The 25,044-nt window shown below is 42.6% G+C and overlaps 2 protein-coding genes across 5 annotated transcripts in view; one reads left to right on the forward strand and one right to left on the reverse strand.

The window, feature by feature from the left end:
* Window positions 1-11,218, forward strand: HMGCS1 (3-hydroxy-3-methylglutaryl-CoA synthase 1). Of its 2 annotated transcripts, none has more exons than XM_058864696.1 (10): window positions 1-148; window positions 4,349-4,806; window positions 5,182-5,307; window positions 5,824-5,988; window positions 6,704-6,872; window positions 6,997-7,167; window positions 7,983-8,089; window positions 8,457-8,582; window positions 8,858-9,021; window positions 9,417-11,218. In XM_058864696.1, exons 2-10 carry the CDS (start codon window positions 4,359-4,361, stop codon window positions 9,507-9,509), a joined length of 1,569 nt encoding a protein of 522 aa, XP_058720679.1. In that variant the 5' UTR covers window positions 1-148; window positions 4,349-4,358; the 3' UTR covers window positions 9,510-11,218. The 2 variants fall into 2 exon arrangements, with proteins under 2 accessions (XP_058720679.1, XP_058720680.1); XM_058864697.1 differs by lacking the exon at window positions 1-148 and adding an exon at window positions 3,055-3,153.
* NIM1K (NIM1 serine/threonine protein kinase) overlaps window positions 9,744-25,044 on the reverse strand; it is an 18,369-nt gene continuing 3,068 nt past the window's right edge. Inside the window, exons 2-6 of one of the 3 annotated variants that reach the window (XM_058864699.1) lie at window positions 22,870-23,085; window positions 22,336-22,718; window positions 21,536-21,771; window positions 15,557-15,825; window positions 9,744-13,597 (exon numbers count right to left, since the gene is read on the reverse strand). In XM_058864699.1, the coding sequence (XP_058720682.1) occupies window positions 12,848-13,597; window positions 15,557-15,825; window positions 21,536-21,771; window positions 22,336-22,406 (1,326 nt within the window). In that variant the 5' untranslated portion in view covers window positions 22,407-22,718; window positions 22,870-23,085 and the 3' untranslated portion in view covers window positions 9,744-12,847. Of the gene's footprint in view, window positions 13,598-15,556; window positions 15,826-21,535; window positions 21,772-22,335; window positions 22,719-22,869; window positions 24,050-25,044 lie in introns of those variants that run through there. The other 2 variants (XM_058864698.1, XM_058864700.1) reach the window with 2 other exon arrangements.

Below are 25,044 nucleotides of genomic sequence, written 5' to 3' on the forward strand. Positions count from 1 at the left end.
GGCGCTCCGGGCGGCAGGCGGTGCAGCTGCTTAAAGGGGCCGCACGCCCGCCGGAGGCCGGTGCTGTCTTGAGCGCGTGCGGAGCCACATCGGGAGCAACAACGGGAGCGACATCGGGAACGACACCGGGAACCATCACCTCCGACGGGTGAGCGCGGCTCGGGCCTCGGAGGCACTCGGGCCGGGAGCGTAGGAGTGCGGAGCCGCGTGGGGGAAGCACGCGAGGGGCGGCGGGGCTGGGAGATGGAGCCGCATGCAGGGCCGGCATAGCTGGGAGCAGCTTTCAGTGGATGCGAGCATGTTCGGAGGTCCCTCCGACCTAGCCCGTAGCGCGGCAGGGGGAAAATTAAAAAAAAAAAAAAAATTAAAAATGCCATAAAAAGAAGAGGGGGAAGGATAAAAAACACCCTAGAAAGGTGTGTCAGGGTGTCCTAACTTAGGTGTCACCCCACACCCCGCGCCGGCCGCTGTCCCGAGCATCACGGCCCGTGGGGCGGCGCAACGGGCGGCGCTCACTGCCCGGGCAACCAGGTGCCTCCCGAAAGAGCCGCATCCCGGAATGGGGGTCCCGGCCGCTGCCTCCCGTCCTGCCCTCGAGGGAGGCCCCCGGCTGTGTGAGCTGCGGTGAGCGGCTGCTGCGGGGTTCCGCCGGGCTCTGCCTCGGAGGCAAGCGAGAAGCCTTCGGTGTGTTCCGTAATTGCCTCTCAGTGTCGCGCCACCGTCGCCCTCCCGAGCCGGGAAAGGCGGACTGAGAGTGTCTCCCTGACCACGCCACCTCTCGTCGCCCAAGCAAAGGCAGCCGGGTGCTGCCCCAAGGGATGCCGCCGCCTTCTTTCCTGATGGCGTTTGCCGCAGGGTGTGGGCATCCCGGGGCCCACCCGTGTTACCGGAGCCCCGTGCTCGGATGTGCCGCCATCCCCGCGGGTGGGGCCGCACGGCTCCGTCCAAGGTTCCGTCGCCGCGGCTCTGCGCAGTTTGCCTGTATGCCGGCGCACGGAGGCGAGCGCGCATCCCGCGGGGATGCCCGTCCGGCCCATCCCGGTGCCCGCAGCTGAGGTCCCGCGGGGATGTGGCCGCGGTCCGGGCGGGCGCGGCGACCTCTGGTGGCGGCACGGGTTGGTGCGCGCGAGTGTTACCTGCGGGGACGAGTGGGTGATGTCACTGCCGGGGCTGCCACGGGCACACCCGTCCCACTGGTGCTCTGGAGCCAAAGGCATCGCTTGTGGCAAACAAGGCCGGGACTTATTTTCTACCTTCGAGTGAACTGTTCCGTTAGAATTAAAAATTAGGCAGGAAATAACAGAATTAAATTATTGACACAATATTCTCAAATTGCCAAGGAAAACAATAATGCTACCAGTCATTATGAGCGAACATGTTTATGGTAACACAAGAAGAAAGCAGAGGCTTGTCTTGCACTTCTTGTTCATTCCCAGCAGAATCATATAGAGACACGAAACAAAGCATGTTTCTCATTTCCATAAATCAAAGCATTTGGGGTTCTTGTTCTTTTAAAATAAATCATACTTTTGAGAAAGTTTTAATTTCCAGTAAAAACTCAATGATAGGATGTTGTTTGCTGTTTGACCAGGGAGACAAAAGACTGTCTGTTACTCTGAGTAAACAATTTTTTTTCTGTAATGACTGACTCAAGATGCCATATGTCCCATTTTCTTTCAGTGGTCAGAGTATGCTTACGAAGCAGTGCTTCTCATGGCAGCACAGCCCGATAGCCCAGACTGCCGCCCTGTTAGGTGTGACTGGTGAGCTTGGTATTTGGTGAGCCTGGGAACGTGACAGAAACTCCCTCCCTTCTGTGTTCTGCACAAAGTTTTCTGATGAGAGAACTGCAGCGAGTGGTATCATTTAAATGCCAGTTTTGGCATCTCAAAGTTTTGTAAGGAGCAAGCACTGAAAACATTGGTTTTCATTAGCTCTCACCAATAATGCAATACCTTTTGGCATACTGGTTTTCCCAATAATTCACTGCCTGGTTAAAAGCTGCTGTTCTCCCATGCCCGTTATTTGTCAAGTCCATTGTATGCTCCAAGCAGGCTTCAGGGAGACCTCACTGCGCCTTTTCAGTACTTACAATGAGCTTATTAAAAAATAGAGGGAGAGGGGCTTGTGCAAGGACGTGTAGTGACAGAACAAGGGGCAATGGTTTCACACTGGAAGAGCGTATGTGTAGATGAGATATGGGGACGAAATTCTTTAGTGTGAGGGTGGTGGGGCACTGGCACGCTTTGCCCAGAAGAGCTGTGATGCCCCATCACTGGAAGTGTTTAAAGCCAGGCTGGATACATTGAGCAACTTGGTCTAGTGGAAGGTGTGTGCCAGCCTATCACAGGGGGCTTGGAATGAGATGATCTCTAAGGTCCCTTTCAACCCAAACTATTCAATAATTTTTGTATAAATCTTAAATAAAGTTAAGCCTTTTGAGATTCTCTGCAGCTTCCAACTTTAAGCTTTGTAGCCCTTGGAGCAACAGTGAGCTCCACTCTGGGTACATGGCTCACACTCAGTGTGGCTGCCAGACATTGATGAACTGGAATAAGACACAGCGCTTGGAGCCAAGTTTTGGACCCCGGCGCTGCTCTGTGTCCCCAGGCCGTGTGTGTGATTTGTTCACGGTGCTGCTGAGCAGGGACATCCCTTGCTCCCCGCAGCTCCTGGGGACTCTCTGGACCAGCACACTCCCTCCCCTGGCCGTGGCTTTAGCGAATCGGTGATGGCCACTCTACTAATAACATCAGCCTGCTGCTGTACCGACAAAAATAAAAGTTTCCAGGAGGCAGGAACAACGATGGTTTTACTCAGTTTGTGGGTTATTTTATCTGTCTAGTTTAAAGCAAAATACGGCGATACGGCACCGCCTCACTTTGCAAGTAGAAGCGAGGTGACGAGGGATTGTCCAAAATAACAAACGAACAAAGCCAAAACCACACAGGAAGCCTCCCCACACCGGCATTTTGGGTGCTGGCGAATTAGTTTTATTTCTTGCCCGGGGTTTTTGCCCGAGTCAGGCGGCCAAGCCAAACGCGCTGTCCCAGCGCTTCCCTCACGCTGCGGTGGGGCGGGTGCTGCGCATGCGCGCTGCCCGCGGTGCGCATGCGCACCACGGCAGGAGCAGGCCATGGGATTCCGCAGCGTGTAAGAGGCGGGCGGCATGAGGGGCGGAGGGGGGCAGCGGGAGGGTGGCTGGGCTGAGCCGAGCCGGGCTGAACCGAGCCGGATGCGGCTCGCTTTGGCTCGGCTCGGCTCAGCCCAGCCTGCGGCTGGGGCGCGCTGTGACCCCCTGTACGCACATTCGCGCGGCTCCTGCCTGGGTCCCGGGTACCCTGTGGATAACCTTGAGGTGGGGGGGCGGCGGCAGGGGACACAAGCAAGGTGAAATTGGTTCTTTTGCTTAAAACTGCGCAGTGCACTATAGGGCCGTTCTTTGTCCGTTTATGCAGCTGGTCCTGGCTTCTGGAAGCTTGGAGCTGGGTACGGAAGGGATGAGTGCCCTGTCAGGATGTAAGCCGAGGAACATGGTGCCGGGCTGTGGAATTGAGGGAGGGTTGTAGTAGTAGGGTATAGGGTGGCCTTGGGAGTAGTAAATCTTCAAGTGTGGTGACAGGAAAGTTGGGTTAGAATAAGGAAACTTGGCCTATCAGGAAGAACACAGTTAATCTCAGGCCATGAAATATTCCTCCAGGCTTGGGAGTGCCAGTGTTCTGGAATGCCAAAATAGAGTATGCAACAAATAAAAACAAAAAGAACACCAACACCCCCCCTAAAACCAAAAAACAAGCCTTGCTTGGAAATAATTCTGCCTTGTTGCAAGTATAAACAAAGCAAAGTGACCTATATCACTTTGTTTGAAAATAAAAATTATTTTGAAGGGTCCTGGCCGTTTTTAAGATGGCGATTTCCTAGTAAGAGTTTTCAACTGGTAATGCTAATAAAAATGTCCAATGTTCCTAGCTTGGTTATATGCAAAACAGACTTTGCATATAAGCAGAAGATATTGAACATTTATTTCTCAAACACTTAACACTCGATGTGTGTTTTGCTTCAGAAACATAGCTTTGGGGTTAACCTACATCTCCAGGGCTGAAATCTATTTATAGGTTGATATATATAAGTATTTTCCCTTAATAAAAAAAATCTTAAAAAACTATGATGTTTACAGAATGTTTGTACTGAAGCTTCACTAGAGGCAAAGGCTTGCCTTTTGCAAATGACTTTATAGAGTACGTGCAACACAACTTTCTCTGTACAATTACAGGAACTGAAAGTAAGTTTGTCTCAATATATGTGAGTAAATCACATGGTTTTGTGGTTTTCTTTTTTTTCCTTAAAGATCTGCCACCATGCCTGGGTCTCTTCCTGTGAATGCTGAATCCTGTTGGCCCAAAGATGTGGGAATTGTGGCACTGGAAATATATTTTCCCTCTCAGTATGTTGACCAGACAGAGCTGGAGAAGTATGATGGTGTGGATGCTGGGAAGTACACCATTGGGCTAGGCCAGGCAAGGATGGGGTTCTGCTCTGACCGTGAAGATATCAATTCCCTCTGCTTGACTGTGGTTCAGAAGCTCATGGAGAGGAATAACCTTTCCTATGATTGTATTGGGAGATTAGAAGTTGGAACGGAGACCATAATTGACAAATCAAAATCTGTGAAGACTGTCCTGATGCAGCTTTTTGAAGAGTCTGGTAATACAGATGTAGAAGGAATCGACACCACCAATGCATGCTATGGAGGCACTGCTGCTCTTTTTAATGCTATTAATTGGATTGAGTCCAGTTCCTGGGATGGTAAGTCAAGGGTGTTTTTTTGAAAAGTTACATCATCCTTACATCAGACTGCCTTACAATGACAGTGGTCATGCTTAACCATATAAAATCCAGAGGGTGAACTGTTTTTCTCTTCTGAAGTCCTTTTCTTAAATGCCCTGGGCATTTGCCACTAGTTCAGTTACAGTGTGAAGAATAATGACATAACTACTAATGTAAAGGTCTTCTGTAAATTTTGGTGATTGCCAGTTGAAATGTGAGAAAAGTCAAAATTGACAAGCCCTTTAATCGTGATGTTATCTCCTCAATAACTGAAGTCTAAAAATTGTTGATGAATCTTATGATGTGCCAGACTTGTGGCTCATTCTCGCCATTTTGCCTGTCTGTTTTTCCCAGGACGCTATGCCCTCGTGGTGGCTGGAGATATCGCTGTGTATGCCTCTGGAAATGCCAGGCCCACTGGGGGAGCCGGTGCTGTTGCAATGCTGGTTGGACCAAATGCACCGTTGATTTTTGAGAGAGGTTAGTCCTGTGGGAGAACATACACTGTTCAGGTCAGATTACTGCATTTCCCTGGAGCCTCTTCCCTGGCTTTTGTGCCTTGCTGAAGCGGTAGATTAACTCCCGCTAATTTTGGAAATTATTCTTTGCCTTCTTTTGCTCTGGGTTAACTCAGTCAAGTCCAGTTACAGGACACATCAGAGAACAATTAGAGGTGCTCCTATTTGTTTATTTCCTTGAGGATTCTCCAGTAAAATTGATTGAGTAATACAAGAGCTGAATAAAACAAAATTCAACTTCCAGGACAATATGACAATCCTTTATTGAATGTGTTTGTCATGCTCAGTCGTACTCTAACGTACAGGCAGTTGTGGACTGTGTGAAACCTTACTGTAAAAGGCTAGAAGTGCCTTAAAGAAACTGCTGAACTGGGGCCAAAACTGCTTCTTTTCCTACATGTGTCAACTTACACATTCCAATTGAATCAAAGCAGCTGGATTAACTAATTTTCAACTTCCGTTGATTTCTCTCCACCAGGATTGCGTGGAACCCACATGCAGCATGCGTATGACTTCTATAAACCAGACATGGTCTCTGAATATCCCGTAGTGGATGGCAAGCTCTCCATACAGTGCTACCTCAGTGCATTAGACCGCTGCTACACCGTCTATCGCAACAAAATCCACGCCCAGTGGCAAAAGGGTGCGTAGCCTTCTCTTGATGATACTGCAAGACTGGCAGATGCTGGAGCGTGTACTATACAGACAGTTTTAGTATCTGATCTAAAAACTAGTCTGTGAGTCTCTTCATGTTTGTATGTTCTGAAGTAATTGAAATGTTTGCTTTATCCTGTATGAAATAATTTATGTCTGTTCTGGCATGCTAAATTCCTGACAGTGTGTAAGCAGTAGTCTTTACAGGCATTTGTTGGTGTAACATATAATGCCTTGGTTAAAAGCATGCTGTTACCCACCTCCATCCAGGCTTCTAAGAAACTTATGTTAATATTTAATATTTAAATGTTATGTAATTATACAGTTTTTTTTAACCCAACATGTTTAGTGATTGCTTCAGTTATATTAAGAGGCATAGATATGAAGACAGGCAAATTAAATAGATTATTATGTGAAAATGCTGGGTAGAAATACAGAGATTCTGTTAAACATAACTTTTTGTTCTAGAGAAAGTGCTAACGTTGTTACCTGGTACAAAAGGTGGTAAAAAAAGAATTCTTTAATAGAAGCAGTTCAGTGTGTTAAGTACACTTGATGGCAGTAGTTAGTATTACTTGTGTGTTTGTGTCTTTTCTATGCCAACATGTTAAGATGACTGGTGTTTTGCCAGCTCCCTGCTTTATTTCCATAATTGAAGTGAGTACTAAACATAGGTTGTAACACAACATTTTTGCCACTTCCAGAGGGGATGGACAGACATTTCACCTTGAATGACTTTGGGTTCATGATCTTCCATTCTCCGTACTGTAAACTGGTACAGAAATCTGTGGCTAGACTCTTGCTGAATGACTTTCTCAGTGACCAGAACCCAGAAACAGCAACTGGTGTTTTCAGTGGTCTGGAAGCTTTCAGGTGAGAATGGATGCTGTCTTCCTTATTCACATAATCTGTTACACATCTAAGGTGTGTTTTTACTTTCTGCGATTTTAGTAACTGTTTCTGACCCTTTTTTTTTTTTTTCTTTTCTTTTGAATAGGGATATAAAACTTGAAGATACATACTTTGACAGAGATGTGGAAAAAGCTTTTATGAAAGCTAGTGCAGAGCTCTTCAATCAGAAAACCAAAGCTTCATTACTTGTATCCAATCAGAATGGAAATATGTATACCCCTTCAGTCTATGGTTGCCTTGCCTCTCTTCTAGCCCAGTAAGAATAAAATTGGGAAAAGCTGTCTATGAATAAGGTCATAAAAGTTTTTTTTCAGAAAGTCTTTTGTAAAGGCATCATCTAGCAAACCTTTTCCTATGAGACTTCCTTAAGCAGAAAAATTAAAGCTAAAACACAATTCTGCACATACATTCAGTTCAAGTGATAAGCAGATTGAAAATATCTGTGTCAGAAGCTGATCCAAAACAGCTGCTTACTGCCTTGCAGAGTAGGATGTTATTTGTAAGGTAGCGTCTGTTCTCAGCCCCAGCTTTCCCCCGGCTCTTTTTTCCCCCAGAAACATTCCTGAAGTGGAAAAAAAATCTGAATCTTCTCTATCTTACTATAATAAGCAAAGCTAAATTAAATTAGCATTTAATTAAAGTGGTTTTTTTTCAAATACAGTCTTTTGCAAAATCATATTAAGTTTACAATAAACCACTCCTCGGTTTTCTTTTTTTTCCTTTTTTCTTTATTTTTCTTTATTCTGACATTGACTTCCAGGATGTGGTTTTGGTTTTTTGTTTTGTTTTTTTTTGCTTTAGTTTGCTTAAGAATGAAATCTGTTTGCCTTCATCATATTCTGGGCATTTCTCAGGCATGTTTTGTTCTAGGCAGCTTTCTAACTCATCACTTAACAGCAGTATTTGAATCTGGTTTTAAAAGTCAGTATTTATGCATATAGTATGTTAAATGTGTATTATAGACATTATATTTTCCTGGTTGCTTTTCCAAAGCTAGATGCAGTTTCTAGTTATTTAAAACTGTCATTTTGGCTTAATTCTGACTTTTAAAAGCTGTTGTATGATTTGCAGGTACACCCCAGAGCAGCTTGCGGGACAGAGAATCAGTGTGTTCTCATATGGCTCTGGTTTTGCTGCTACCCTGTATTCCATCAGGGTGACACAGGATGCCACTCCTGGTGAGTGAATCGAGGTTACATCAACTGCCTCCCTTGCTCAGCTTGCTCTTGATGCCTTGTTACACAACCTACCAGCATAAGAAAACCTGCAGGGCAGTGTCTTAATGACAGCAGTGCCACACTGAGAATATCCAGCTTCAGGGAGTGTTTAAGTGTCTCCTTGAACAAATAAATAATAGCCTTCAAACTCTGTTAAATGTTTTGAATTGGTAATTGGCAATGTTTTTAAATGACTAGTACTTCAGATTCTGTAATGCAGAGTACTTTGAATGGGGTGTACTTTTCATTTCATGTGAATGAAATGTTCACATACCAGTGTGCAGTTCTCAATACTGATTCTGCCTTACATGATGATTCTGTATTGCAGGTTCTGCACTGGACAAAATAACTGCCAGCCTTTCTGATCTCAAAACAAGACTTGACTCAAGAAAATGTATTGCACCTGATGTCTTTGCTGAAAACATGAAGCTCAGACAGGAAACACATCATTTAGGTAAGAACCTAATAAATGTCAATCATTCCTAGTCGTAGTGCAAAATGCTTATCACTTAATCCACCTGACTTTAAATGAGTAGGGTGTAGAATAAAGGAAATGACTGTCTGACCCTTTCTGCTTCTTTGTAGCTTGTGTTCATTTGGCCCAACATGTCTGAAGTAAAAATGCTGGCTTGCTTTTTTCTGTCTCAGTGCATCCAGTCTGCAAAGGCGTGTGTTGGGTAAAAAACTTAGCGGGAAACAACTAACAGTGTGTTCCTTCCTTTCTTACAGCCAATTATATTCCGCAGTGTTCAGTGGAGGATCTCTTTGAAGGAACATGGTACCTTGTGCGTGTGGATGAAAAACACAGGAGAACTTATGCCCGGCGCCCACTTATGAGTGATGGACCTCTGGAAGCAAGAGTTGGAGTTGTCCACCCAGGCATTGTTCATGAGGTGAACACTCGGCACTCTTTTAAAGTTTGATGTAAATGGTGGAACCATTTACATGTTTGTCTTAGCATGTGCATGTATGTTAAAAGGAAGTGGTTTTACGAGTTGCATTGAATACTTTGTTAACGTGTAACATACAAGCCAGAAGTAAAAAGTTGAAACTGCAATTTTAAAAGGTACATTTCATCATAAAAAGAACAAAACTGCTCAAGAATGAAAGAAGAACAAACTGGCTCTTCTCACACAATCTGTTTGCATGAAGCATGACCAATTTGATTGACTTAAGACAAAGCCGTCCGTTGTTGCATGAATGTTGTTTGAGAGTTGGACTAGCCATGAAGTATGAATGTCTGTGAACTAGAAAACTGTATTTAATGTTTTTTTTCCCTTCTTCTTAGCACATCCCAAGCCCTGCTAAGAAAGTGCCAAGAATCCCTGCAACAACAGAATCTGAAGGCGTTACTGTCGCCATTTCCAATGGGGAGCACTAAGATACCTCTGTGAGGTGGGGAAAGAAATGAGGTGTGAGGGCAGGGTGAGAGAGAGAGAGAGAAAAAGGATTGCAGTAGCACTGAAGTTTCAGTGTACAGTAGTACTTAACTGGAGCATGAAAGAACTGTTTAGGCTCCTTGAAAAAAACCATCATAATATGGTATGCTGATTTTATAGTATTTTCAGAACACTAAAATCAGGAGTATATTGGAGATAGAAGGACTTGCCAGGTGCTGTGGGGATTCCTTAACATGTCTGAACTTTTTTAATTGCTGAGAAGTAGCTGTAGTTTATTACAAAGTCTTCATACACAGAAAGGAAAAAAAAAGGAATCTTCTGCCTGCTCTTCCATGTAAAATGACTTGAAACCTACACTGTTAACTTCTACTAGTACTCAAGTGTGTGCAAGATAGTCCAAGCTTTTAATGTTAGGGTTCTCAGTGCCTTGACAATAAGCAGTCAACCTTCTGAATACTGCAATTCTCTTTCACTTTATCACCTTCCTTTTCATCTCCCAGTCTGCCTCCCATCACGCCATTGCTTTGGGATAGGCATAGAGCCAAGAACATCCATTTCTGGAATAGAATCTCTCTTCCCTGTCAAAATGACCGGATCAAGAACAGCTAGGCTGACAAGTGGTTTTCTTAGAAGAAACTCTGTGATCCAGTTTCTTAGTTACTGTGTAATCCCTCCTAACATCTTACACATTTTATACCTGCATTCTAAGTCACAGGAGACTGGGAGAAAAGATTTAGAAGAAGGGAGGTAGTAAATTTTTTATTCTAAAGAAAGGGGATCATTGATTTGGCACCATAATAGATTGCTTAGTAGAATATCCAAGGCAGCAGACTTTTCAAATACAATTTAGAGCTATTGTGGAGCTGTTTTAATTGGCCAGCGAAGGAAGAGACTGATGTTCATCGCTTTGTCTGGAACTCCAGCCTATTAGCTGTCTTTATATAATACATTTCCAAAAGACTCTTTCTCGCTTTGAATTTGGCTTTGTACTTTGCAGTCGTTCTCACTATTGTTAATACTGTAGGAGTGGAGTCTTTAATTTCTGTCCCCCTTCCCCAATGTGCAAGCTAAAGTTATCCATTTTGCAAGCAGTAGATACATATACAGTGGTTATGGGGAGTCCATTCTGGTAGATTTTTAAAGCCCAGATTGGAAGTGAACTATGATATGAGCCTTTTAAGCTTGTAATATATATATATATACATACATACATATATATATATATATTTAAGTTGAGCTAATGTACAGAATGAAGTTTCATTGAATTTATTTCTTTGCTAATTCTACAAAGCTACATCATCTAATATAAAGTAGCAAAAAATTATTTCTGTTAATTACATTTTTTTGCGTGTGTGTAATGAAGTGTCTGTATTACCTGTCACTCACCAGGATTTGATAACTTGCTGTATTTGTACAGTCAAGCCTTGATAAATAGTTGTTTATTATAAATTGATGATTACTAATCTGTTTGTTCTGCTGAAAATGATGGAGCAATGCATGATGATAGTGTTTGCAAGTATTTTGGTTTAGGCTGCCCTCATGAAACTTAGCCTTGGCACCTGTAAAACAAACTGTCATGGAACAAAGTCCATTGCTGGCAGTGGACAAGCCAAGAAGTGAGCTACTGGCACAGGCCTCATGGGTCTGTGAGGCTGATCCTTTATTAAAATAAAGTTTGAGATATTTGAAACCTGTTGGAGTAATGCTGACTTGTTCATTTTTTAGAATGGATTTCTTTTTCTTTAACAGGAAAGCAGAAGCTGGCTCTGGTAAAAACTCAAAGTTGTGGGTTCACAAGCTGTGTGGACATTCTGCATCTTTCTTCTTAGTGTTGGTTCCATTACAAAAGGGGGAAAAAGAGTTGCTTAGGCTGGTGTAAAACAATTTTATCAGGGCCATGTTTCAAGATAACTTAAAATGCTTTTATAAGGAAAGTGTTTATAGTAGAGAAATTAATACCCACTTTATGAAATTGAATTAATTTTAATTACTGTTTTAAAAAATTGGTATTGTTTTATTACCCTCAGAAAACCTGTGAAGGAGGCACGGTTCTTGCTTTGTACACACCTGAACCCCCTGAGTCCAGTTTCCTATACGTGCCTTTTCATAGTTATTCCGTTCCTCATTTATATGAATTATTCCCTCTGAAGTGAAATGATAGACTCATCAATATCATAACACATAAGGCACCCTGCCTTTAAATGTGAAAGCACCAGCTGTGCCTGTGTACAGCTTGTGTTGGGTATCTTACCTTAACTAAACTCATAGGTTCTACCTCTTAGCTTAGGCACATCAGCTGTCCCTGCTCAGAGAACAGCTGCCACACTTGTCCTTTGCATTGGAGTTGATGCTGTTGAAGATCTAAGCACAGAATAAGCAATTAAAGCTGAAAATCAGAGCATCTGCATTTTGGTGATGCTCAGAACAACTGGAGTTGTCAGCTTTTAACTTTCAAGTGTCAAGATCAGCTTTGTGCTAGCTTTGGTTGCCAAAGCAGATGGCAGGAGTGAGGACAAGCCTGTAATGCTCAGTGAATATAAGCAGATTTTGCTGCTGCTTGCATTCAGCTACTGGTAACAAGGGCTAAGGCAAGAACTTAAAACTACATAGGTTTTGGAGTCTGCTTAAATCTATCTATTGGAGTGCAGCTGGAGTCCAGGCAGTTCCAGACTGGCAGCATCATGCAAGCAGTGGAAGGCGTCAGAAGGGTAATTGATGGTAGCCCAACCAGTCAGGCGCCCACACATGCAGGGTTAAAATACTGAATCCTGACTGTTCTTCTGGAATCATGACAAGTTGGGAACTGCAGGCAACAACAGCTTTGATGCTTCTTGAAAGAAGCTTTTTCAAAATTAACTTGTTAAATTTGATGAAGTTCAAAAGCAGAATTTGCAATGGTTTAGATTATGGTCGGTGTCTGCTTAAATTTAGTTCTCTGCAAAAACTGTCCCAGTTTGCAGTGCTGAGCTTAGTTGTGTTGAGCTGAGGTACAGCTTTCCAGAAGTTAGCTGTTACATGCCTGTGCAGAGAATCTCCCAAATTAAGTGCAGTAGCATGGTGTTTATTGAAAGATCCCTCCACTCATGATCTTTTCAGTTACTGGGTTCTTGCACTGGCTATACCAAGTGTCTGGAGATAGGGTCAAACATGCATGAGAGCTCTGTTTTTGAGTGCTTCACTGTCAATTGAGAAATGCAAAGAAAATGAGGCCTTTTTGGTTTATTCAAAAATTACAAAAAAAAATGTAATGCTACAGCTTAAGGATAAGTGAGTAATCCCCTTTGTCAAATGTGCTGAGCATAAAGCCTGCAGTGCAATTTTATAAAATAGAACACAGCTTGGATGTGTGCTTAATGCCACTGTAAGAAGTGATTCCGTTCCTTGAGTCATCTTCTTTTGGATCTGGCTGGGACATGATAGGAACAGATTCAAGTGCCCTTTTCTTCTGTACTCTGTGCAACACAATTCTGTAGACTCCTGTTATGGAGCTGCGTGCATCTCTTCCCTGGTTGTTTTGAATGTGCTCTTCTGTGATTCCCAGATCTTCCAGAATATTTTTCACTTCAATTTCTTCTTCTCTGAGTGTACTGATTTCTGATAAATACTTTGGATCCAATTTAAATGTCTGTAAAGGTTTGGGGAACTGTATTCCTTGCATCCATTCACTGTTCATAATCAGTTTGACAGAGTATCGCTTGGTTGGTACTGGCTGAAGGACTCCTTTTATCAGTTTCTGGCAATTTTCTGAGAGGCAGGGAGGCAAAGTATATGTCCCTTCAAGAATGCACTTTTTCAGTTTGCCTACAGTATCTGCCCGGAATGGCATGCTGCCTGTCATCATGAAGTACAGGAGGATTCCCAGTGCCCAGATGTCTACATAGATGCCGATATAGTTTTCATCTCGGAAGAGCTCAGGAGCAGCGTAAGGAGGAGAGCCACAGAAAGTTTTTAAAGTTTCATCTCTTTTACTTATTGTGCTGAATCCAAAGTCTCCCACCTTAACACAGGTGTTGCTGGCATAGAAGACGTTTTCTGCTTTCAGGTCTCGGTGGATGATATTATTGTCATGCTGTGGAAGAAGAGGAAAAGTTGGTATTGGTTCCCAGGAAAGTTCTCAATGGCTACCTCTAATTGGTTAATTACCCTGAAGGAGAAAGGGAGTAATCTTGGGCAAACTCAGCAACTAGTATTGCAATTGGAAAAATATTAAACAAATTTAACTTAATTCTCCAAGGATACCAAAACAATTGAGTAGGGGAGAAGAAGGATGCTGGGATTTTTTAAGCGCAGCACTCTCAACTTGTTACCTAATAAGAACTATTTTCATGAAGCAAATGTGTGAGGGCAGTGTGGCTAATCCTACAAGACTAGATAGCATGTGAAAAATCTGTATTTTTTTAGGGTTAACAGCCATTTTAGGGTTTTGCCGTTACTACATCTAACTTACAGATTTAAATATTTAGTTCACCAATTGAACATTTTCACAGATAAAGTAAGAAATTTGCTACCACTACATTCTGTGATCTGATGTCCTATGAGGAACTGGTGGTGCCAGGAGAAAAGGACCAGAGAGTTGGACCTCATAGTGCTACATGATGCAGGACAACCAAGTCTAGTGGTGTTCTAGTTTTAGAAATCTATAATACATACACCATAACTTCTACTTTTTTCCTTTGGAAATGCCAGTAGTAGCTAAGGACTCAAACTGAATTTGCTCCACCTAGTCATGACATACTTGTCTTGGTTAAGTAAGAGTTTAGCTTCTTTGGAATAACTAGAAGGAATGGATGAGCACGCTCTGTCTTATCCTTTGGAGTAACATTGTACAGTATCTGGAGGCTATGAAGAAATCCTTTGGCATCCTATTTCAACTCTCATCAGTAAAAGTCAGGGATCCTCTGTCCTTGTGCACTGGCATCAGGGAGATGGGATTTATGTAACCTGGATGTGATGGCTTAGCAAAAGTGAAATGTGCAGAAGTCTCTGTGTACAAATGAAGAGGTTGGGCCAGCTTGATAGTCTATGTTTAATTCTAAGAAATAGATGTAGTGTAATTTTGAAATGGAAATTCAGTTCTTGTATCTGCAGGGTGCCTGTCCTGGGGATAAAATGTTGAATCCACCACTTAAAGCATATGATCATTTCATCAAAATACATGAGAAATGCATGCTGTTTATGTAAGCTACATGTAGTGCGAGATGCCGTCTCTAGATGTCTGACCTGAGAACACCCTTGCTTCTGACTTCGGCAGAAGCTATTACGTGGCAAGAAGGACATGAGCCACCGGAGGGCAGCCTGAGACAGTTTTAACGAATGTTGCTTCTCAGAATTGTAGAACAGTTCTCCGCATTTTTATTTTTTTGAAGTCTCTGTAATTACTCTGCAAGGTTTAGAGAAGATGTACCAAAGTAGTTAATTGCTCTTTTTCTGCTGTGACAAGATACTTTGGGCTCTAGACAAATAACATCACCCTAAGTGTATATACTGAAGACAAGACAAGAAGTGACTTGTTGGGTGTTAACCTCACAGATTTGCATTGAAGTGGAACTAGGAGTTGATTGTCTTAAGTGACGGACTCCCACATTCATTAATAAGCAAACCAGATGTTTGCAACACCTAACCAGCCTCTCTGGAAGCAGAAGAATCACTGATCCTGTGTTTTGAAACAGGGAGGGAATAAATGAAGCTTTGTTCACTGGTGCCCACAGCACATTAAAGCAAATACAACACTGGTGCTAAAAGGGTGATTCCACCCACCAGGCGTTTCCAGTTCAGTCTCCTCCCAAAAGCTGTCAAAAGAGAGGCAGTAACTTGAGGTGGACATGAAAACCCTTAGATACCTTTAACACAGTACTTCTATAGCTGTTTTGCTTTTCAGAAATGTGGGTCTGAAATTTTGGGTAACAGTAAATCTGTTGCTGAAACAACAGTCAGTTGTTTCAAACAACTGAAACAAAAGTCAAAAGAAATAGCCACAAAATGTGCTTAGAGTAGTGAGAGGCAGCATGCCTGTGTAAGAGCAACGTACCATGTGCTTCACAGCAGACACAATCTGGGAGAAGATTATTTTACACTCTGTTTCTAGCAGCTTTCCTTCTGTACTGATTTTAGTGAAGAGCTCCCCACCTCCTGCATATTCCATCACCAGATGCAGTTTTGAGAGTGTCTCCACCACTTCATACAGCCTGATGATATTTGGGTGGTGCAGCTTTTCCATGCTGGATATCTCACGAGACAGCAAACGTTGAGTCTTCCGGTCTAGCTTTGTCTTGTCCAAAATCTTAATTGCAACTTTCTCTGAGGAGAAAAACATTTTTTCCATGTTGTTAATGCAACAAAGTACAAATGGTAATACTATTTACATATAATAATGCTTGGTTGTAGAAGTGCAATAAAGTTTCACCTCATCAGTATAAACTAAGCTGCAGGGACCTACTAAGCCCTGCAATCTTTCACACAATCCCTGCTCCTTTCTGTCTGTGACATCCTACTCAGTGATGGAGTAACTGAAGGCTGGTAGAGTATTCCAAGGGCTGATCAAATCATCTGCTGCCTTGGTGTGCTTTGCTGTGACAGGCTAATACGTATCTGAAGGCAGAGCATCTGCTTTTGGTGTCCACTGCTGGTAGAGAAAGTCAGTGCTTTTGTTCTTAGCTCAGAGCTCCTCAGATGAGCCAGGTACTCGGACACTAATGGAGCTGCGAAATTTGTGTGCTTTTTTCCCTACCAGGCAGACAAGCTTGTGGGGAATTTAGAGGCTTTGGCTATTTTATTCTCAGCAGTGGAGTAAGTCGCAGGGATCCTTAAGACAGCAAATCTAGCTGGCATATGCTGTTCTGGTAATGCAAAGCTGCTGTTAAGTCCTACATGTTTCTGGAAGCCTACATAGTGAAGCTAAGGCCACAAAACATACATATCTGCAGCTGCACTACATCATCAGGGTAGCTCAGAGCAATATGAATAGGTCAATCACAGTTGCCCTTATGTTCCTGTATTAGTCTGTAGGTTACGGCTTTTGTCTTTACTCTTCTGAATACAGCTGGTATTTGAAGGATTAGTCTGGTTAAAACAGGTTTATGGTGGCTTTGTACAACTTGTCAGGACAGCAAAATTAAATGGATCACAGCAATAGAAGCAACTATTTTTTCCTGGGAAGAAGGGATTCTTGGTTGTTTGGGGTTTTTTTTCCCCTCAAGACTATCTTAATCAAACAATCATATATTTCTTAATAATTGATCACTTTTAATAACTCTTTCAGAAAAAAATACTTCACTTGGTTTCTAGTAAATGGGAATGAATTAGAAAAAAAGGTATTGCTCCCTTGCTGTAGAGAGTGAGAAGAGTGAGAAGGCTATTACATTTTTACACATGTTCAGATATAAAATAATTCAAGTTTTTACTCAATGTTATCAAATTTTAACTCAAGTTTAGTATTTCAACATACATAAGGGAATGTGAAGGATACTTATGCATGTATCTGTACAGATCAAGAAAACTCCACATTTGTTATATTTAAATTTTTTTAGTATAATACATGTATCAGTTGATCTCCCTAGTGAAGTGCAGCAGACACTTGAAGCACATGTGATTCTTGTGGTGGAAGGTGCTGAATTATCCCTTGATGTGCCTGTTTTCAGGAATCTGTGCTGAGCACAGGGCAGCTGTCCTGGCCACACTGCTTCTCTCTGACCTGAGGGAGAGCCCCTGAGGGAAGCAGGTACCTCCTGTGTGGTGTGGAGGTGGGTGAACTAGGAGGAAATGCAGCTACTGACAGTGATGCTGGCAGTGCTCTGACTGCTGACCCGGTGAAAGACCCTTGTTATGTTCATAGTGCATTGATCTCCTAAACCAAGAGGAAAGTGCAGCAGCTTGCAGTAGGTTATATTTGCACAACTAAATCCTTACAACTCTTCCAATCTTAACTATGTAATTTCATCATTACATCTATAGAATCTGGGGACATTTGGGCTTTAAAATAAAATCTTCAAGCTTTACTTTTTCCCTTTCATTTTGCTCTACTTTTCATCCTGGTCAGTTTCCCTGCAAGGTTTTAAAAGGAAAGAGGAGGGGGAAAAAAGGTTTAAAACCGAAGAGCCTGATCCTACTCAAACACCACCATAAATCAGGACTAGGCTCCTTTAAATCGACATCATTGCAGTTGCAAATGCATGACATGCAAAGAAACCCAGCCCACCTTGAGTGAAAAAATCTGATGCCTTTCTTTTATATTCTAAACTCTTCCTTTCTGCTTCCAAACAATGCTTGGTTTACAAATCCTCTATTACTCTTGCTTAGCAGCTGTGCTGAACAGAAGGACATTTTTAGCAGGCAGCTTATTTTTACCAAAATAATTACAAAAAGAGTTGAAAGATACTTTGATTGACTACATGCAGTGTATGAGGTTTGAAAAGTGCTAGGTGAAATCTTGGTAAGAGAAACTAGGAAAAGGTTGGGAAATAATTTCAGGAAGAAATGGTGTATGCTGTGATGGCAGAAGGAAAAAAAAACACAACCAAAACCAAGTTAAAATTGCTTTAAAAATAAAGCAGAAACTGGGTGCCTGGACATTCCTGCTTTTGCAATTTATATCACATTAGCCAGATTTCTTACTAGCTACAAATTTTGGATGCTCTTAATTGCTTCTATTCAGCTGTGCTCTCACACTTCCTTTGTCAGCTGGAAGGCATGTAAAATAAAAGTTATACAGGGCTTAGGAATGTAACAGTCCTTAGCAAGAAAACTCCGTGAATTTCTGGAGAAAATCCCTGCCAAAATTCAGGTTAATATAGTGGGCAAAACCCCTGAATAACACAGCATACATAGAAACATATATCAGAAAAGAACCTCTAAGATCATGCAGTCCTACCTGTCAAGCCCATCACTAAACATTGTCCCTAAATGGCACATCTACACATCTTTGAAGTATCTCCAGGAATGGTGACTTCATCAGTTCACTGTGGAGCCCATTCCAAGGCCTGACCACCCCTGTGGTATAGAAAATTTTCCTAATATCCAACCTAAACCTCAACCTTTCCTGGCAGAATTAGAGGCCGTTTCCTCTTACTCTGTCCCTTGCTACCTAGGATAAGATGCCAACCCCACCTGGCTACACCATCCTGTCAGGTAGTTATAGACTGAAAATGTCTCCCCTGAGCCTCCTTTTCTGCAAGCTAACCACCCCCCAGCTGCCTCAGCTGCTCCTCACAGGACTTGTGCCTCAGTTCTGTTGACCTTCTCAGGACTCTTCAGCACTTCAAAGTCTCTCTTGTAGTGAAGAGTCCAAATCAAATGAAACACAGCACTCGAGGTGTGGCCTCACCAGTGCCCAGGACAGGGGGACAATCCCTGCCCTGCTCCTGCTGGCCACACTATTGCTGAGCCAGGCCAGGATGCCATTGGCCTTCTTGGCCACCTGGGCACAGCCTGGCTCATGTTCAGCTGCTGCCACCAGCACCCCCAGGTCCTTTCCAGCCACTCTGTCCCATCCCTGTGGCACTGCCTGGGGTTGTTGAGACCCAAGGGCAGGAGCCAGCACTGGGCCTTGTTGAACCTCACACCATTGGCCTCAGCCCATGATCCAGCCTGTCCTGATCCCTTTGCAGACCAACACTCACACCCAGTGTGTTGTCACCTGCAAACTAGCTGACATTGATTAGGCCTAGCCCAAATACTGAGTCCTGTGAAGCTCCACTAGTGACTAGCCCCTATGGATATAACTCCATTCAGCACCACTCCCCAAATCCAGCCAGGCAGATTTTTATCCGGTGAAGAGTGCACCTGTCCAAGGCATAGGACAGGGCATCCACATCATACCACCAGAGATTTTTCTGTTTTTTCTAAACAACCAAGACAGCCCTTAATGATGGAAACATGGTTCATTATCTGGTATGATCCTGAAGTAGTCTTTCTCTCTCTCTCTCTCTCTCTCTCAGTCATTAGTCTTGCTGCAACAGATAGCAAGGGCAACAGAAAAGCACATATATATAATTGCTACAAATGCTTCTCTTAGTGGAAGAAAAAGTTGATTCCTCTTTTGATACGGGATCATACAGGAGAAAGCCCATATTAAAACTTCAGTAACTGAAGAGCTGAACAGCCCTCTGACACATGCACCACCCTCTACCACAGAGATCAGTACAGCATTAATGATGAATCCTTTTATTTATACTATCAGATTTTAAAAAAGACTTGCACTCATTAACACTGTGCAGGGACATAATTTCATCACCAACACAACAATCTACTGCAAAAAATAGAATCCTCTTTGATGATGGTGAGTGTGTATACATGAATGCCTATGTGCATTCTGTTCTTCTGTCCATGTACTGTATTGTATTAACACAGATAAGCTCACAGGCAGAGATGAGTTGGAAAGTATTTATCTTTCATTCTTCCTCATGACAGTTACAAACTTAGCATCAATAAATCAGCTCATTTTCCAGGGAACACTTTAACCAAAAAGGTTACAAACAAACAAAAGAAAAATAATTTGAGAGATATCTGTTGAAGAAGAACCTTTTCCACAAAAAGTACAGTTTTGGTTTTAGTATTTATTTTTTCCAAGCTTATTGAAGTTCATAATTTTTTAATCAGCTCTATTCATATACTAAAGCAACCTGTTTCCTGAGTAAGTTCAGCAAAGGGTTCATCCATATCAAAATTTTAACTGCCTTTCATTAGTATTCCTTGTGTTCCCAGTACAGAAGCAGCATTTCCTCCAACAGTAAGCACAAAACAGTTACCTTGGGAAGAAGAAGAAATATCACAGAAGAGAAAACAACTTGTGGGCCAAATAGAACAAAGATGCTTTTCTGAAACAAAGATAACCAAAAACTCAACACCCAGTTAAAGCAACCCTTGGGTGTTGGCAGGCTTAAATGTGAAAAATTAAGTACCATCAGTTCTCCACTTAGATTCCCAGTGCAACAACTGCTGCACCCAAGGGACAATTGTGAGCATTCACAGTTCACAATTAAGAGCATTGTCCCTCTTAAATTTGGGCTGAAATAAGTGACTAGAGAAAAAAACAATAGATAATACAGTTTTGGGGCATATTTTCTTCTCTCACCTCTAAGATGATGAAGGGAAGGGGAGTCAATCAAACCGAAAAGTAAAGACTATTAGAAGAAAAGCAAGATAGTAGTGTACAAAGAAACAGAAAAACTTAGTCACCCTGATGGAAAACAGCAACAATTTCTATTATTGCCAGACAAAGGCAGAAGAAGAACCAGGACAGCTGATGGCAAGTTCTTAGTTATATATATGACTGAAGTGTCCCCTAGTTACCTAGCCCTTGTAGTCTTTCCTAGAAGCAGCAGATAGGGTGCTTTGTAATTAAAACAAGAAAATAACTGACAATTCAAACCAAACACCAGTTTGGCAATACCAGAGCTTGTTTCCCTGCACCTGTTCCTCCCATACCTCTAGCCCCATCCCAGATTTTTACAGTAAAGAACCATCAGCAAATGATTCAGTTAATTTGGCATAGCATTTCTCACCAGAATCATCATGACCAAATAAAACTTTTGTCCATACTGGTAAAATTTGTGATGAAACAAAGGAAGTCTTGCTACTTCTGGCTGCAGGCAGGAGGATGCCTAGCCCACTGTCCTGAGTATTCATCACCTGTATCCCTGCAGGGCACGAGCTGGGGCAGGGAAGAAGGCAGATGGACAGGGCAGGTTATAGGAGGGGAAGCCCAACAGCACTTTTCAAATTGTGGAGTGTTTGAGCAACAGGGTAAGATGTGTTAACTCCATGAAGTGCAGCGACAAACTCCTCCTGTAACAGTTGCCATGTAGTGAAAATGTTTCTAGTTTCCTTAAGGCCTAATCCAACCCTGAGCTTTTATGTATGACCCTGCCTATTAACTCAAAAGCATTAAAAATACACAGACACACAGATACAGAAACACACACACTCTATATATGTACCTAAGGCTCATACAGCATCTTTCTTCCCATAGGAAGCCATTTATATAGGTCACTCAGCATGCAATGGTGCCTACCTTTGGTTAGGGAATGAATTCCAAGCTTCACTTGTGAGAAATTCCCACTTCCTATTTCTCCTCTGACTCGATAGAAGGCAATTCTCTTTCCCAGGGTTAATTCTTTCACCACTTTTTCATTATGAGACATATCCTGCATTAGCTTCTCAAATGGGGTCAGCCTATGCTGTTTTCCTTCTTCTCCTTCATGGCACTCCTGGTGCCCATCATCTTCTTTGCTGTCCTCATGATGCCACCTGGAACAGCGGTATTTTCCAAGACTTCCTTCATTCACATATCCTGTTGTCATAGTCTATAGGGTAATCACTTCCCCATTTAACAAGATGTCCTGATAAGTTTAAATTAAGTAATTCTGTATGAATATGCAATCCTGCACATTATGGACACTGTGACAAATGCAGCAAAAGAAAAAATATAATAGTAGCAGTTTACAGAAAGTCCAAAGACTAGTTTGAAAATTTGTTCAAAACCAAATCTGGCACATCTACATATTTCATGTCTTGTTCAAAATCAGAGATAAATCTGGAAGCTGTATACATCCATTCCTCACTAATAGAGTTAGTGAGGATCTTCAGCTGCAAGGTAAAAGAGGCTTTGCAATTAAAACTGCAAACTTTGTGCAAGAAAGTGGAAAAGTGCTCACTGTCTATGCAGTACATTTGACACATGCAAAATATTTGACACAAATATTCAGATTTTAGCTTGATCCTTTGAGAACTTGATAGATAAAGGTCAAACAGAAAGCTGATTAACTCCTCTGAATAAATCCAGATACTTCCAGCTAATTTTGAATAGCTGACCTTAAGAACGTAGTTCTCCTTGATTCTGGTAAAAGTCCAAAAGCTGACTGTAGGGATTGCCTTAAATTCATTCTTCAGCCTGTGAGCTTGTCACTGTGCCTTGGAAATACCACTGTGTGTGGAAGCCTTGCTGTAAAAAGTACACTGCCCCTCTGTTTCTTTCCCATGGTGTGTTCAACAAAGCAACTGATTCTGGAAGATGACAGGAAAAGCATAGTCTGTGCACCAGGCAAAAGAAATGCTGCGCCTCAGTATCCCTGCAGTCACATGGCAGGACAATACAGGATTAAGTAACTGCAATGTCACGTTAACCCTCCTTTATTTAGATGAGCTTTCTTTAACGCCTTGAGCCTTCTCAAAATTTTGCCAGACGCGTGATGTTCCTGAGCAGACAGATGAAGAAAGTAATTAAAACCTTTATATAACAGCCATACGCTTCACTGAATGACAGCGTGACCCATACCGTTTCACCAGTTTAACTCTGGCAGCACAGACATAGAACTACTTATCCTAAATACACAAGCAAGCACTTACCTTTAAAGCAGCACACCAGTTTTTTCTTCTTCATCTTTCTCTTTTAACCTTGAAAGCCAGGAGTTGATCAGCAAGTGCTGATCATGCAGCTGCACGCCTGAGGGTGGTGAGCTGGGCACAAGAGAGAGCTGAGACAGCGCAGGCAGTGGCAGCGTTCACCTCCTCTGCTCTCAGTCTGCAGCACACACCCGACTGATGGACATGGGAGACACCTGACTGCCAGGACAGATGCACCAGATTGAGGGGGAGTGAATCAGACCAGTAACTCACTGCCTGAAGCTTAGGTAGACAGTCCCCTAAGGTGCCACACTAGCAGAGCACATGTGACATTTGCCAGGTGGAGCTGCCCTCTAAACCTCCCTGTCTCCTTCATGAGCAAGAGAAAGAGAGGTCAGAGGCATGACCTAAGGGCAAAAAAAAGGCAGCTGGTGATGGTTTCATTAAATGGGAACTGGATTGGCACAGAAGCACTTGTCTGCTCCTTCAGAGAGGCCAAGGTGACTGACCCATGCTCTGGGACACTGCTCCCTGCCTTGAGACACGTTGAAGAAATTCTGCACGTCACTTTACCTCTCTGTGCTGCAGCCACTTTTCTGACAGACAAAACTGCCCCAGGGTGAGGCAGAAAACCTGTGCTTCCCTCAGAGTCTGTGTCTATCTTTCTCTGAACCGGGTATGCTTCTCACTGCGTGTGCAGCAAACTTAATGGCTGATGCAGTTTGTAACTGGAATGGAGGGAGAATTTATTACTTCTATAATGACTTTGTTACTCATTTTGGCTTACTCATGTTTGAAGAAAAGGGCCATTTTCACGGTTGACAGAAACTTAAAATAATACATAATCGTATTATTCTCTGGATCTAAATAGAGTGAAACCCCTGACAAATAAATGTATGTGTACATATAGCTAATAGCCAAATCCTGATATTCTTATTAGGAAAGAAACCAAGTGACAAATGAGAAAATTCTTCAGTATTCTCCCACCAAACCACTCTTTCTTAGCACCAAATGTTCCCCACAATTTTATTACTTTATTACTTGGAAGAAAATAATCTATGTGGAAGGACACACCATCTCTGTGCAAACTGAAAAACCCAAACCCCACACCTTACATTCTGTTTTTCCTCCATTTGGAAAAAGGATGATTTCTTCCAGGATTTCCTGAATTCTGGCCCACAAGTTTTCTGTTTTAACCTGTTTCACATCACAGTTGTAGAAGCATTCTAAGTAATAAAAAACTCTTTATATGAAACTCGGCTGTATTTCACAATTTTAATGGTGGATGACACACTAGCAGGGTTTCTAGTGGCAGAAGCCACTTGTCTGCTGTACAGTGCCACAGCAGTGGCAGAATTCTGGCCCCATTCTGCTCCTTGATCTTGAGAACAGCAGCACAGGTTGTCCATATGAAAAGGATGGAAACCTCCATGAGCAATGTCAGGCATGCCATGTACAAACTGTAAACTATAACAAGTGTCTTTAGTTGGGCAGTGACATCCTCACCACCAAAGAATATCTGTAACTTATGGCTATAACCTCCAGAGTACCAATTCTGCTCCTGCAAAAGAAGAAACACAGAACTACCACCATCTTCTCCAAAAATTATCAGTGCCCTTGCAGTTAATTTGCTGTACAGAAAATGCTGACTGTGTAAGAAGGGTTTCCTTCAAACAGACTTGTGTAGACAAGCCCCTCCTGAACACATTCCATCAAGGCACAGAAGGCAGCTAGCCCAGTCCATGTGGATCACAGAGACAAACCATATGGAAATGCCAGAACCTTGTGGGGACAGAGGAGTCCAGAGAAAGGCAAAACTGCATTGAGGCATCAGCACATGGCTCTTCTTGAATTTGTTCCTGCAGAATTTCTCCTGGGGCTCAACATGCTCTTTTCTAGAGCACAGCCTATCGTTAATCTCCCTTTCAGGCTTGACACGTAACTGTCAACCCTGCAAACTCCTGGCACTTGGCCAGCTGGCTAAGTTTTCCCTGGCTTTTGAGATGAGCTATTTCAGTATTCCTGGTGTTAGCAGTATATATACCATCTATTTATGGCCAACATTCCTTCCTGTAATCAAACCCAGCAAAATCTATCCTGATACACAAAAGGGCACTGACTGTAAAAGAAAACAATTCTAAGAGAGAAGGTAAAAACAAGGAGATCAGGAACAATCCA

Source organism: Poecile atricapillus, chromosome Z (genome assembly GCF_030490865.1).
Source record: "Poecile atricapillus isolate bPoeAtr1 chromosome Z, bPoeAtr1.hap1, whole genome shotgun sequence".
In the NCBI taxonomy this organism is placed as follows: domain Eukaryota; kingdom Metazoa; phylum Chordata; class Aves; order Passeriformes; family Paridae; genus Poecile; species Poecile atricapillus.

Coding starts and splice junctions, on each gene's coding strand:
- HMGCS1 (XM_058864697.1), top strand. Junction 5,308..5,823: donor ACCGTTGATTTTTGAGAGAG/GTTAGTCCTGTG, acceptor TCTCTCCACCAG/GATTGCGTGGAACCCACATG. Junction 8,583..8,857: donor ACAGGAAACACATCATTTAG/GTAAGAACCTAA, acceptor CCTTTCTTACAG/CCAATTATATTCCGCAGTGT.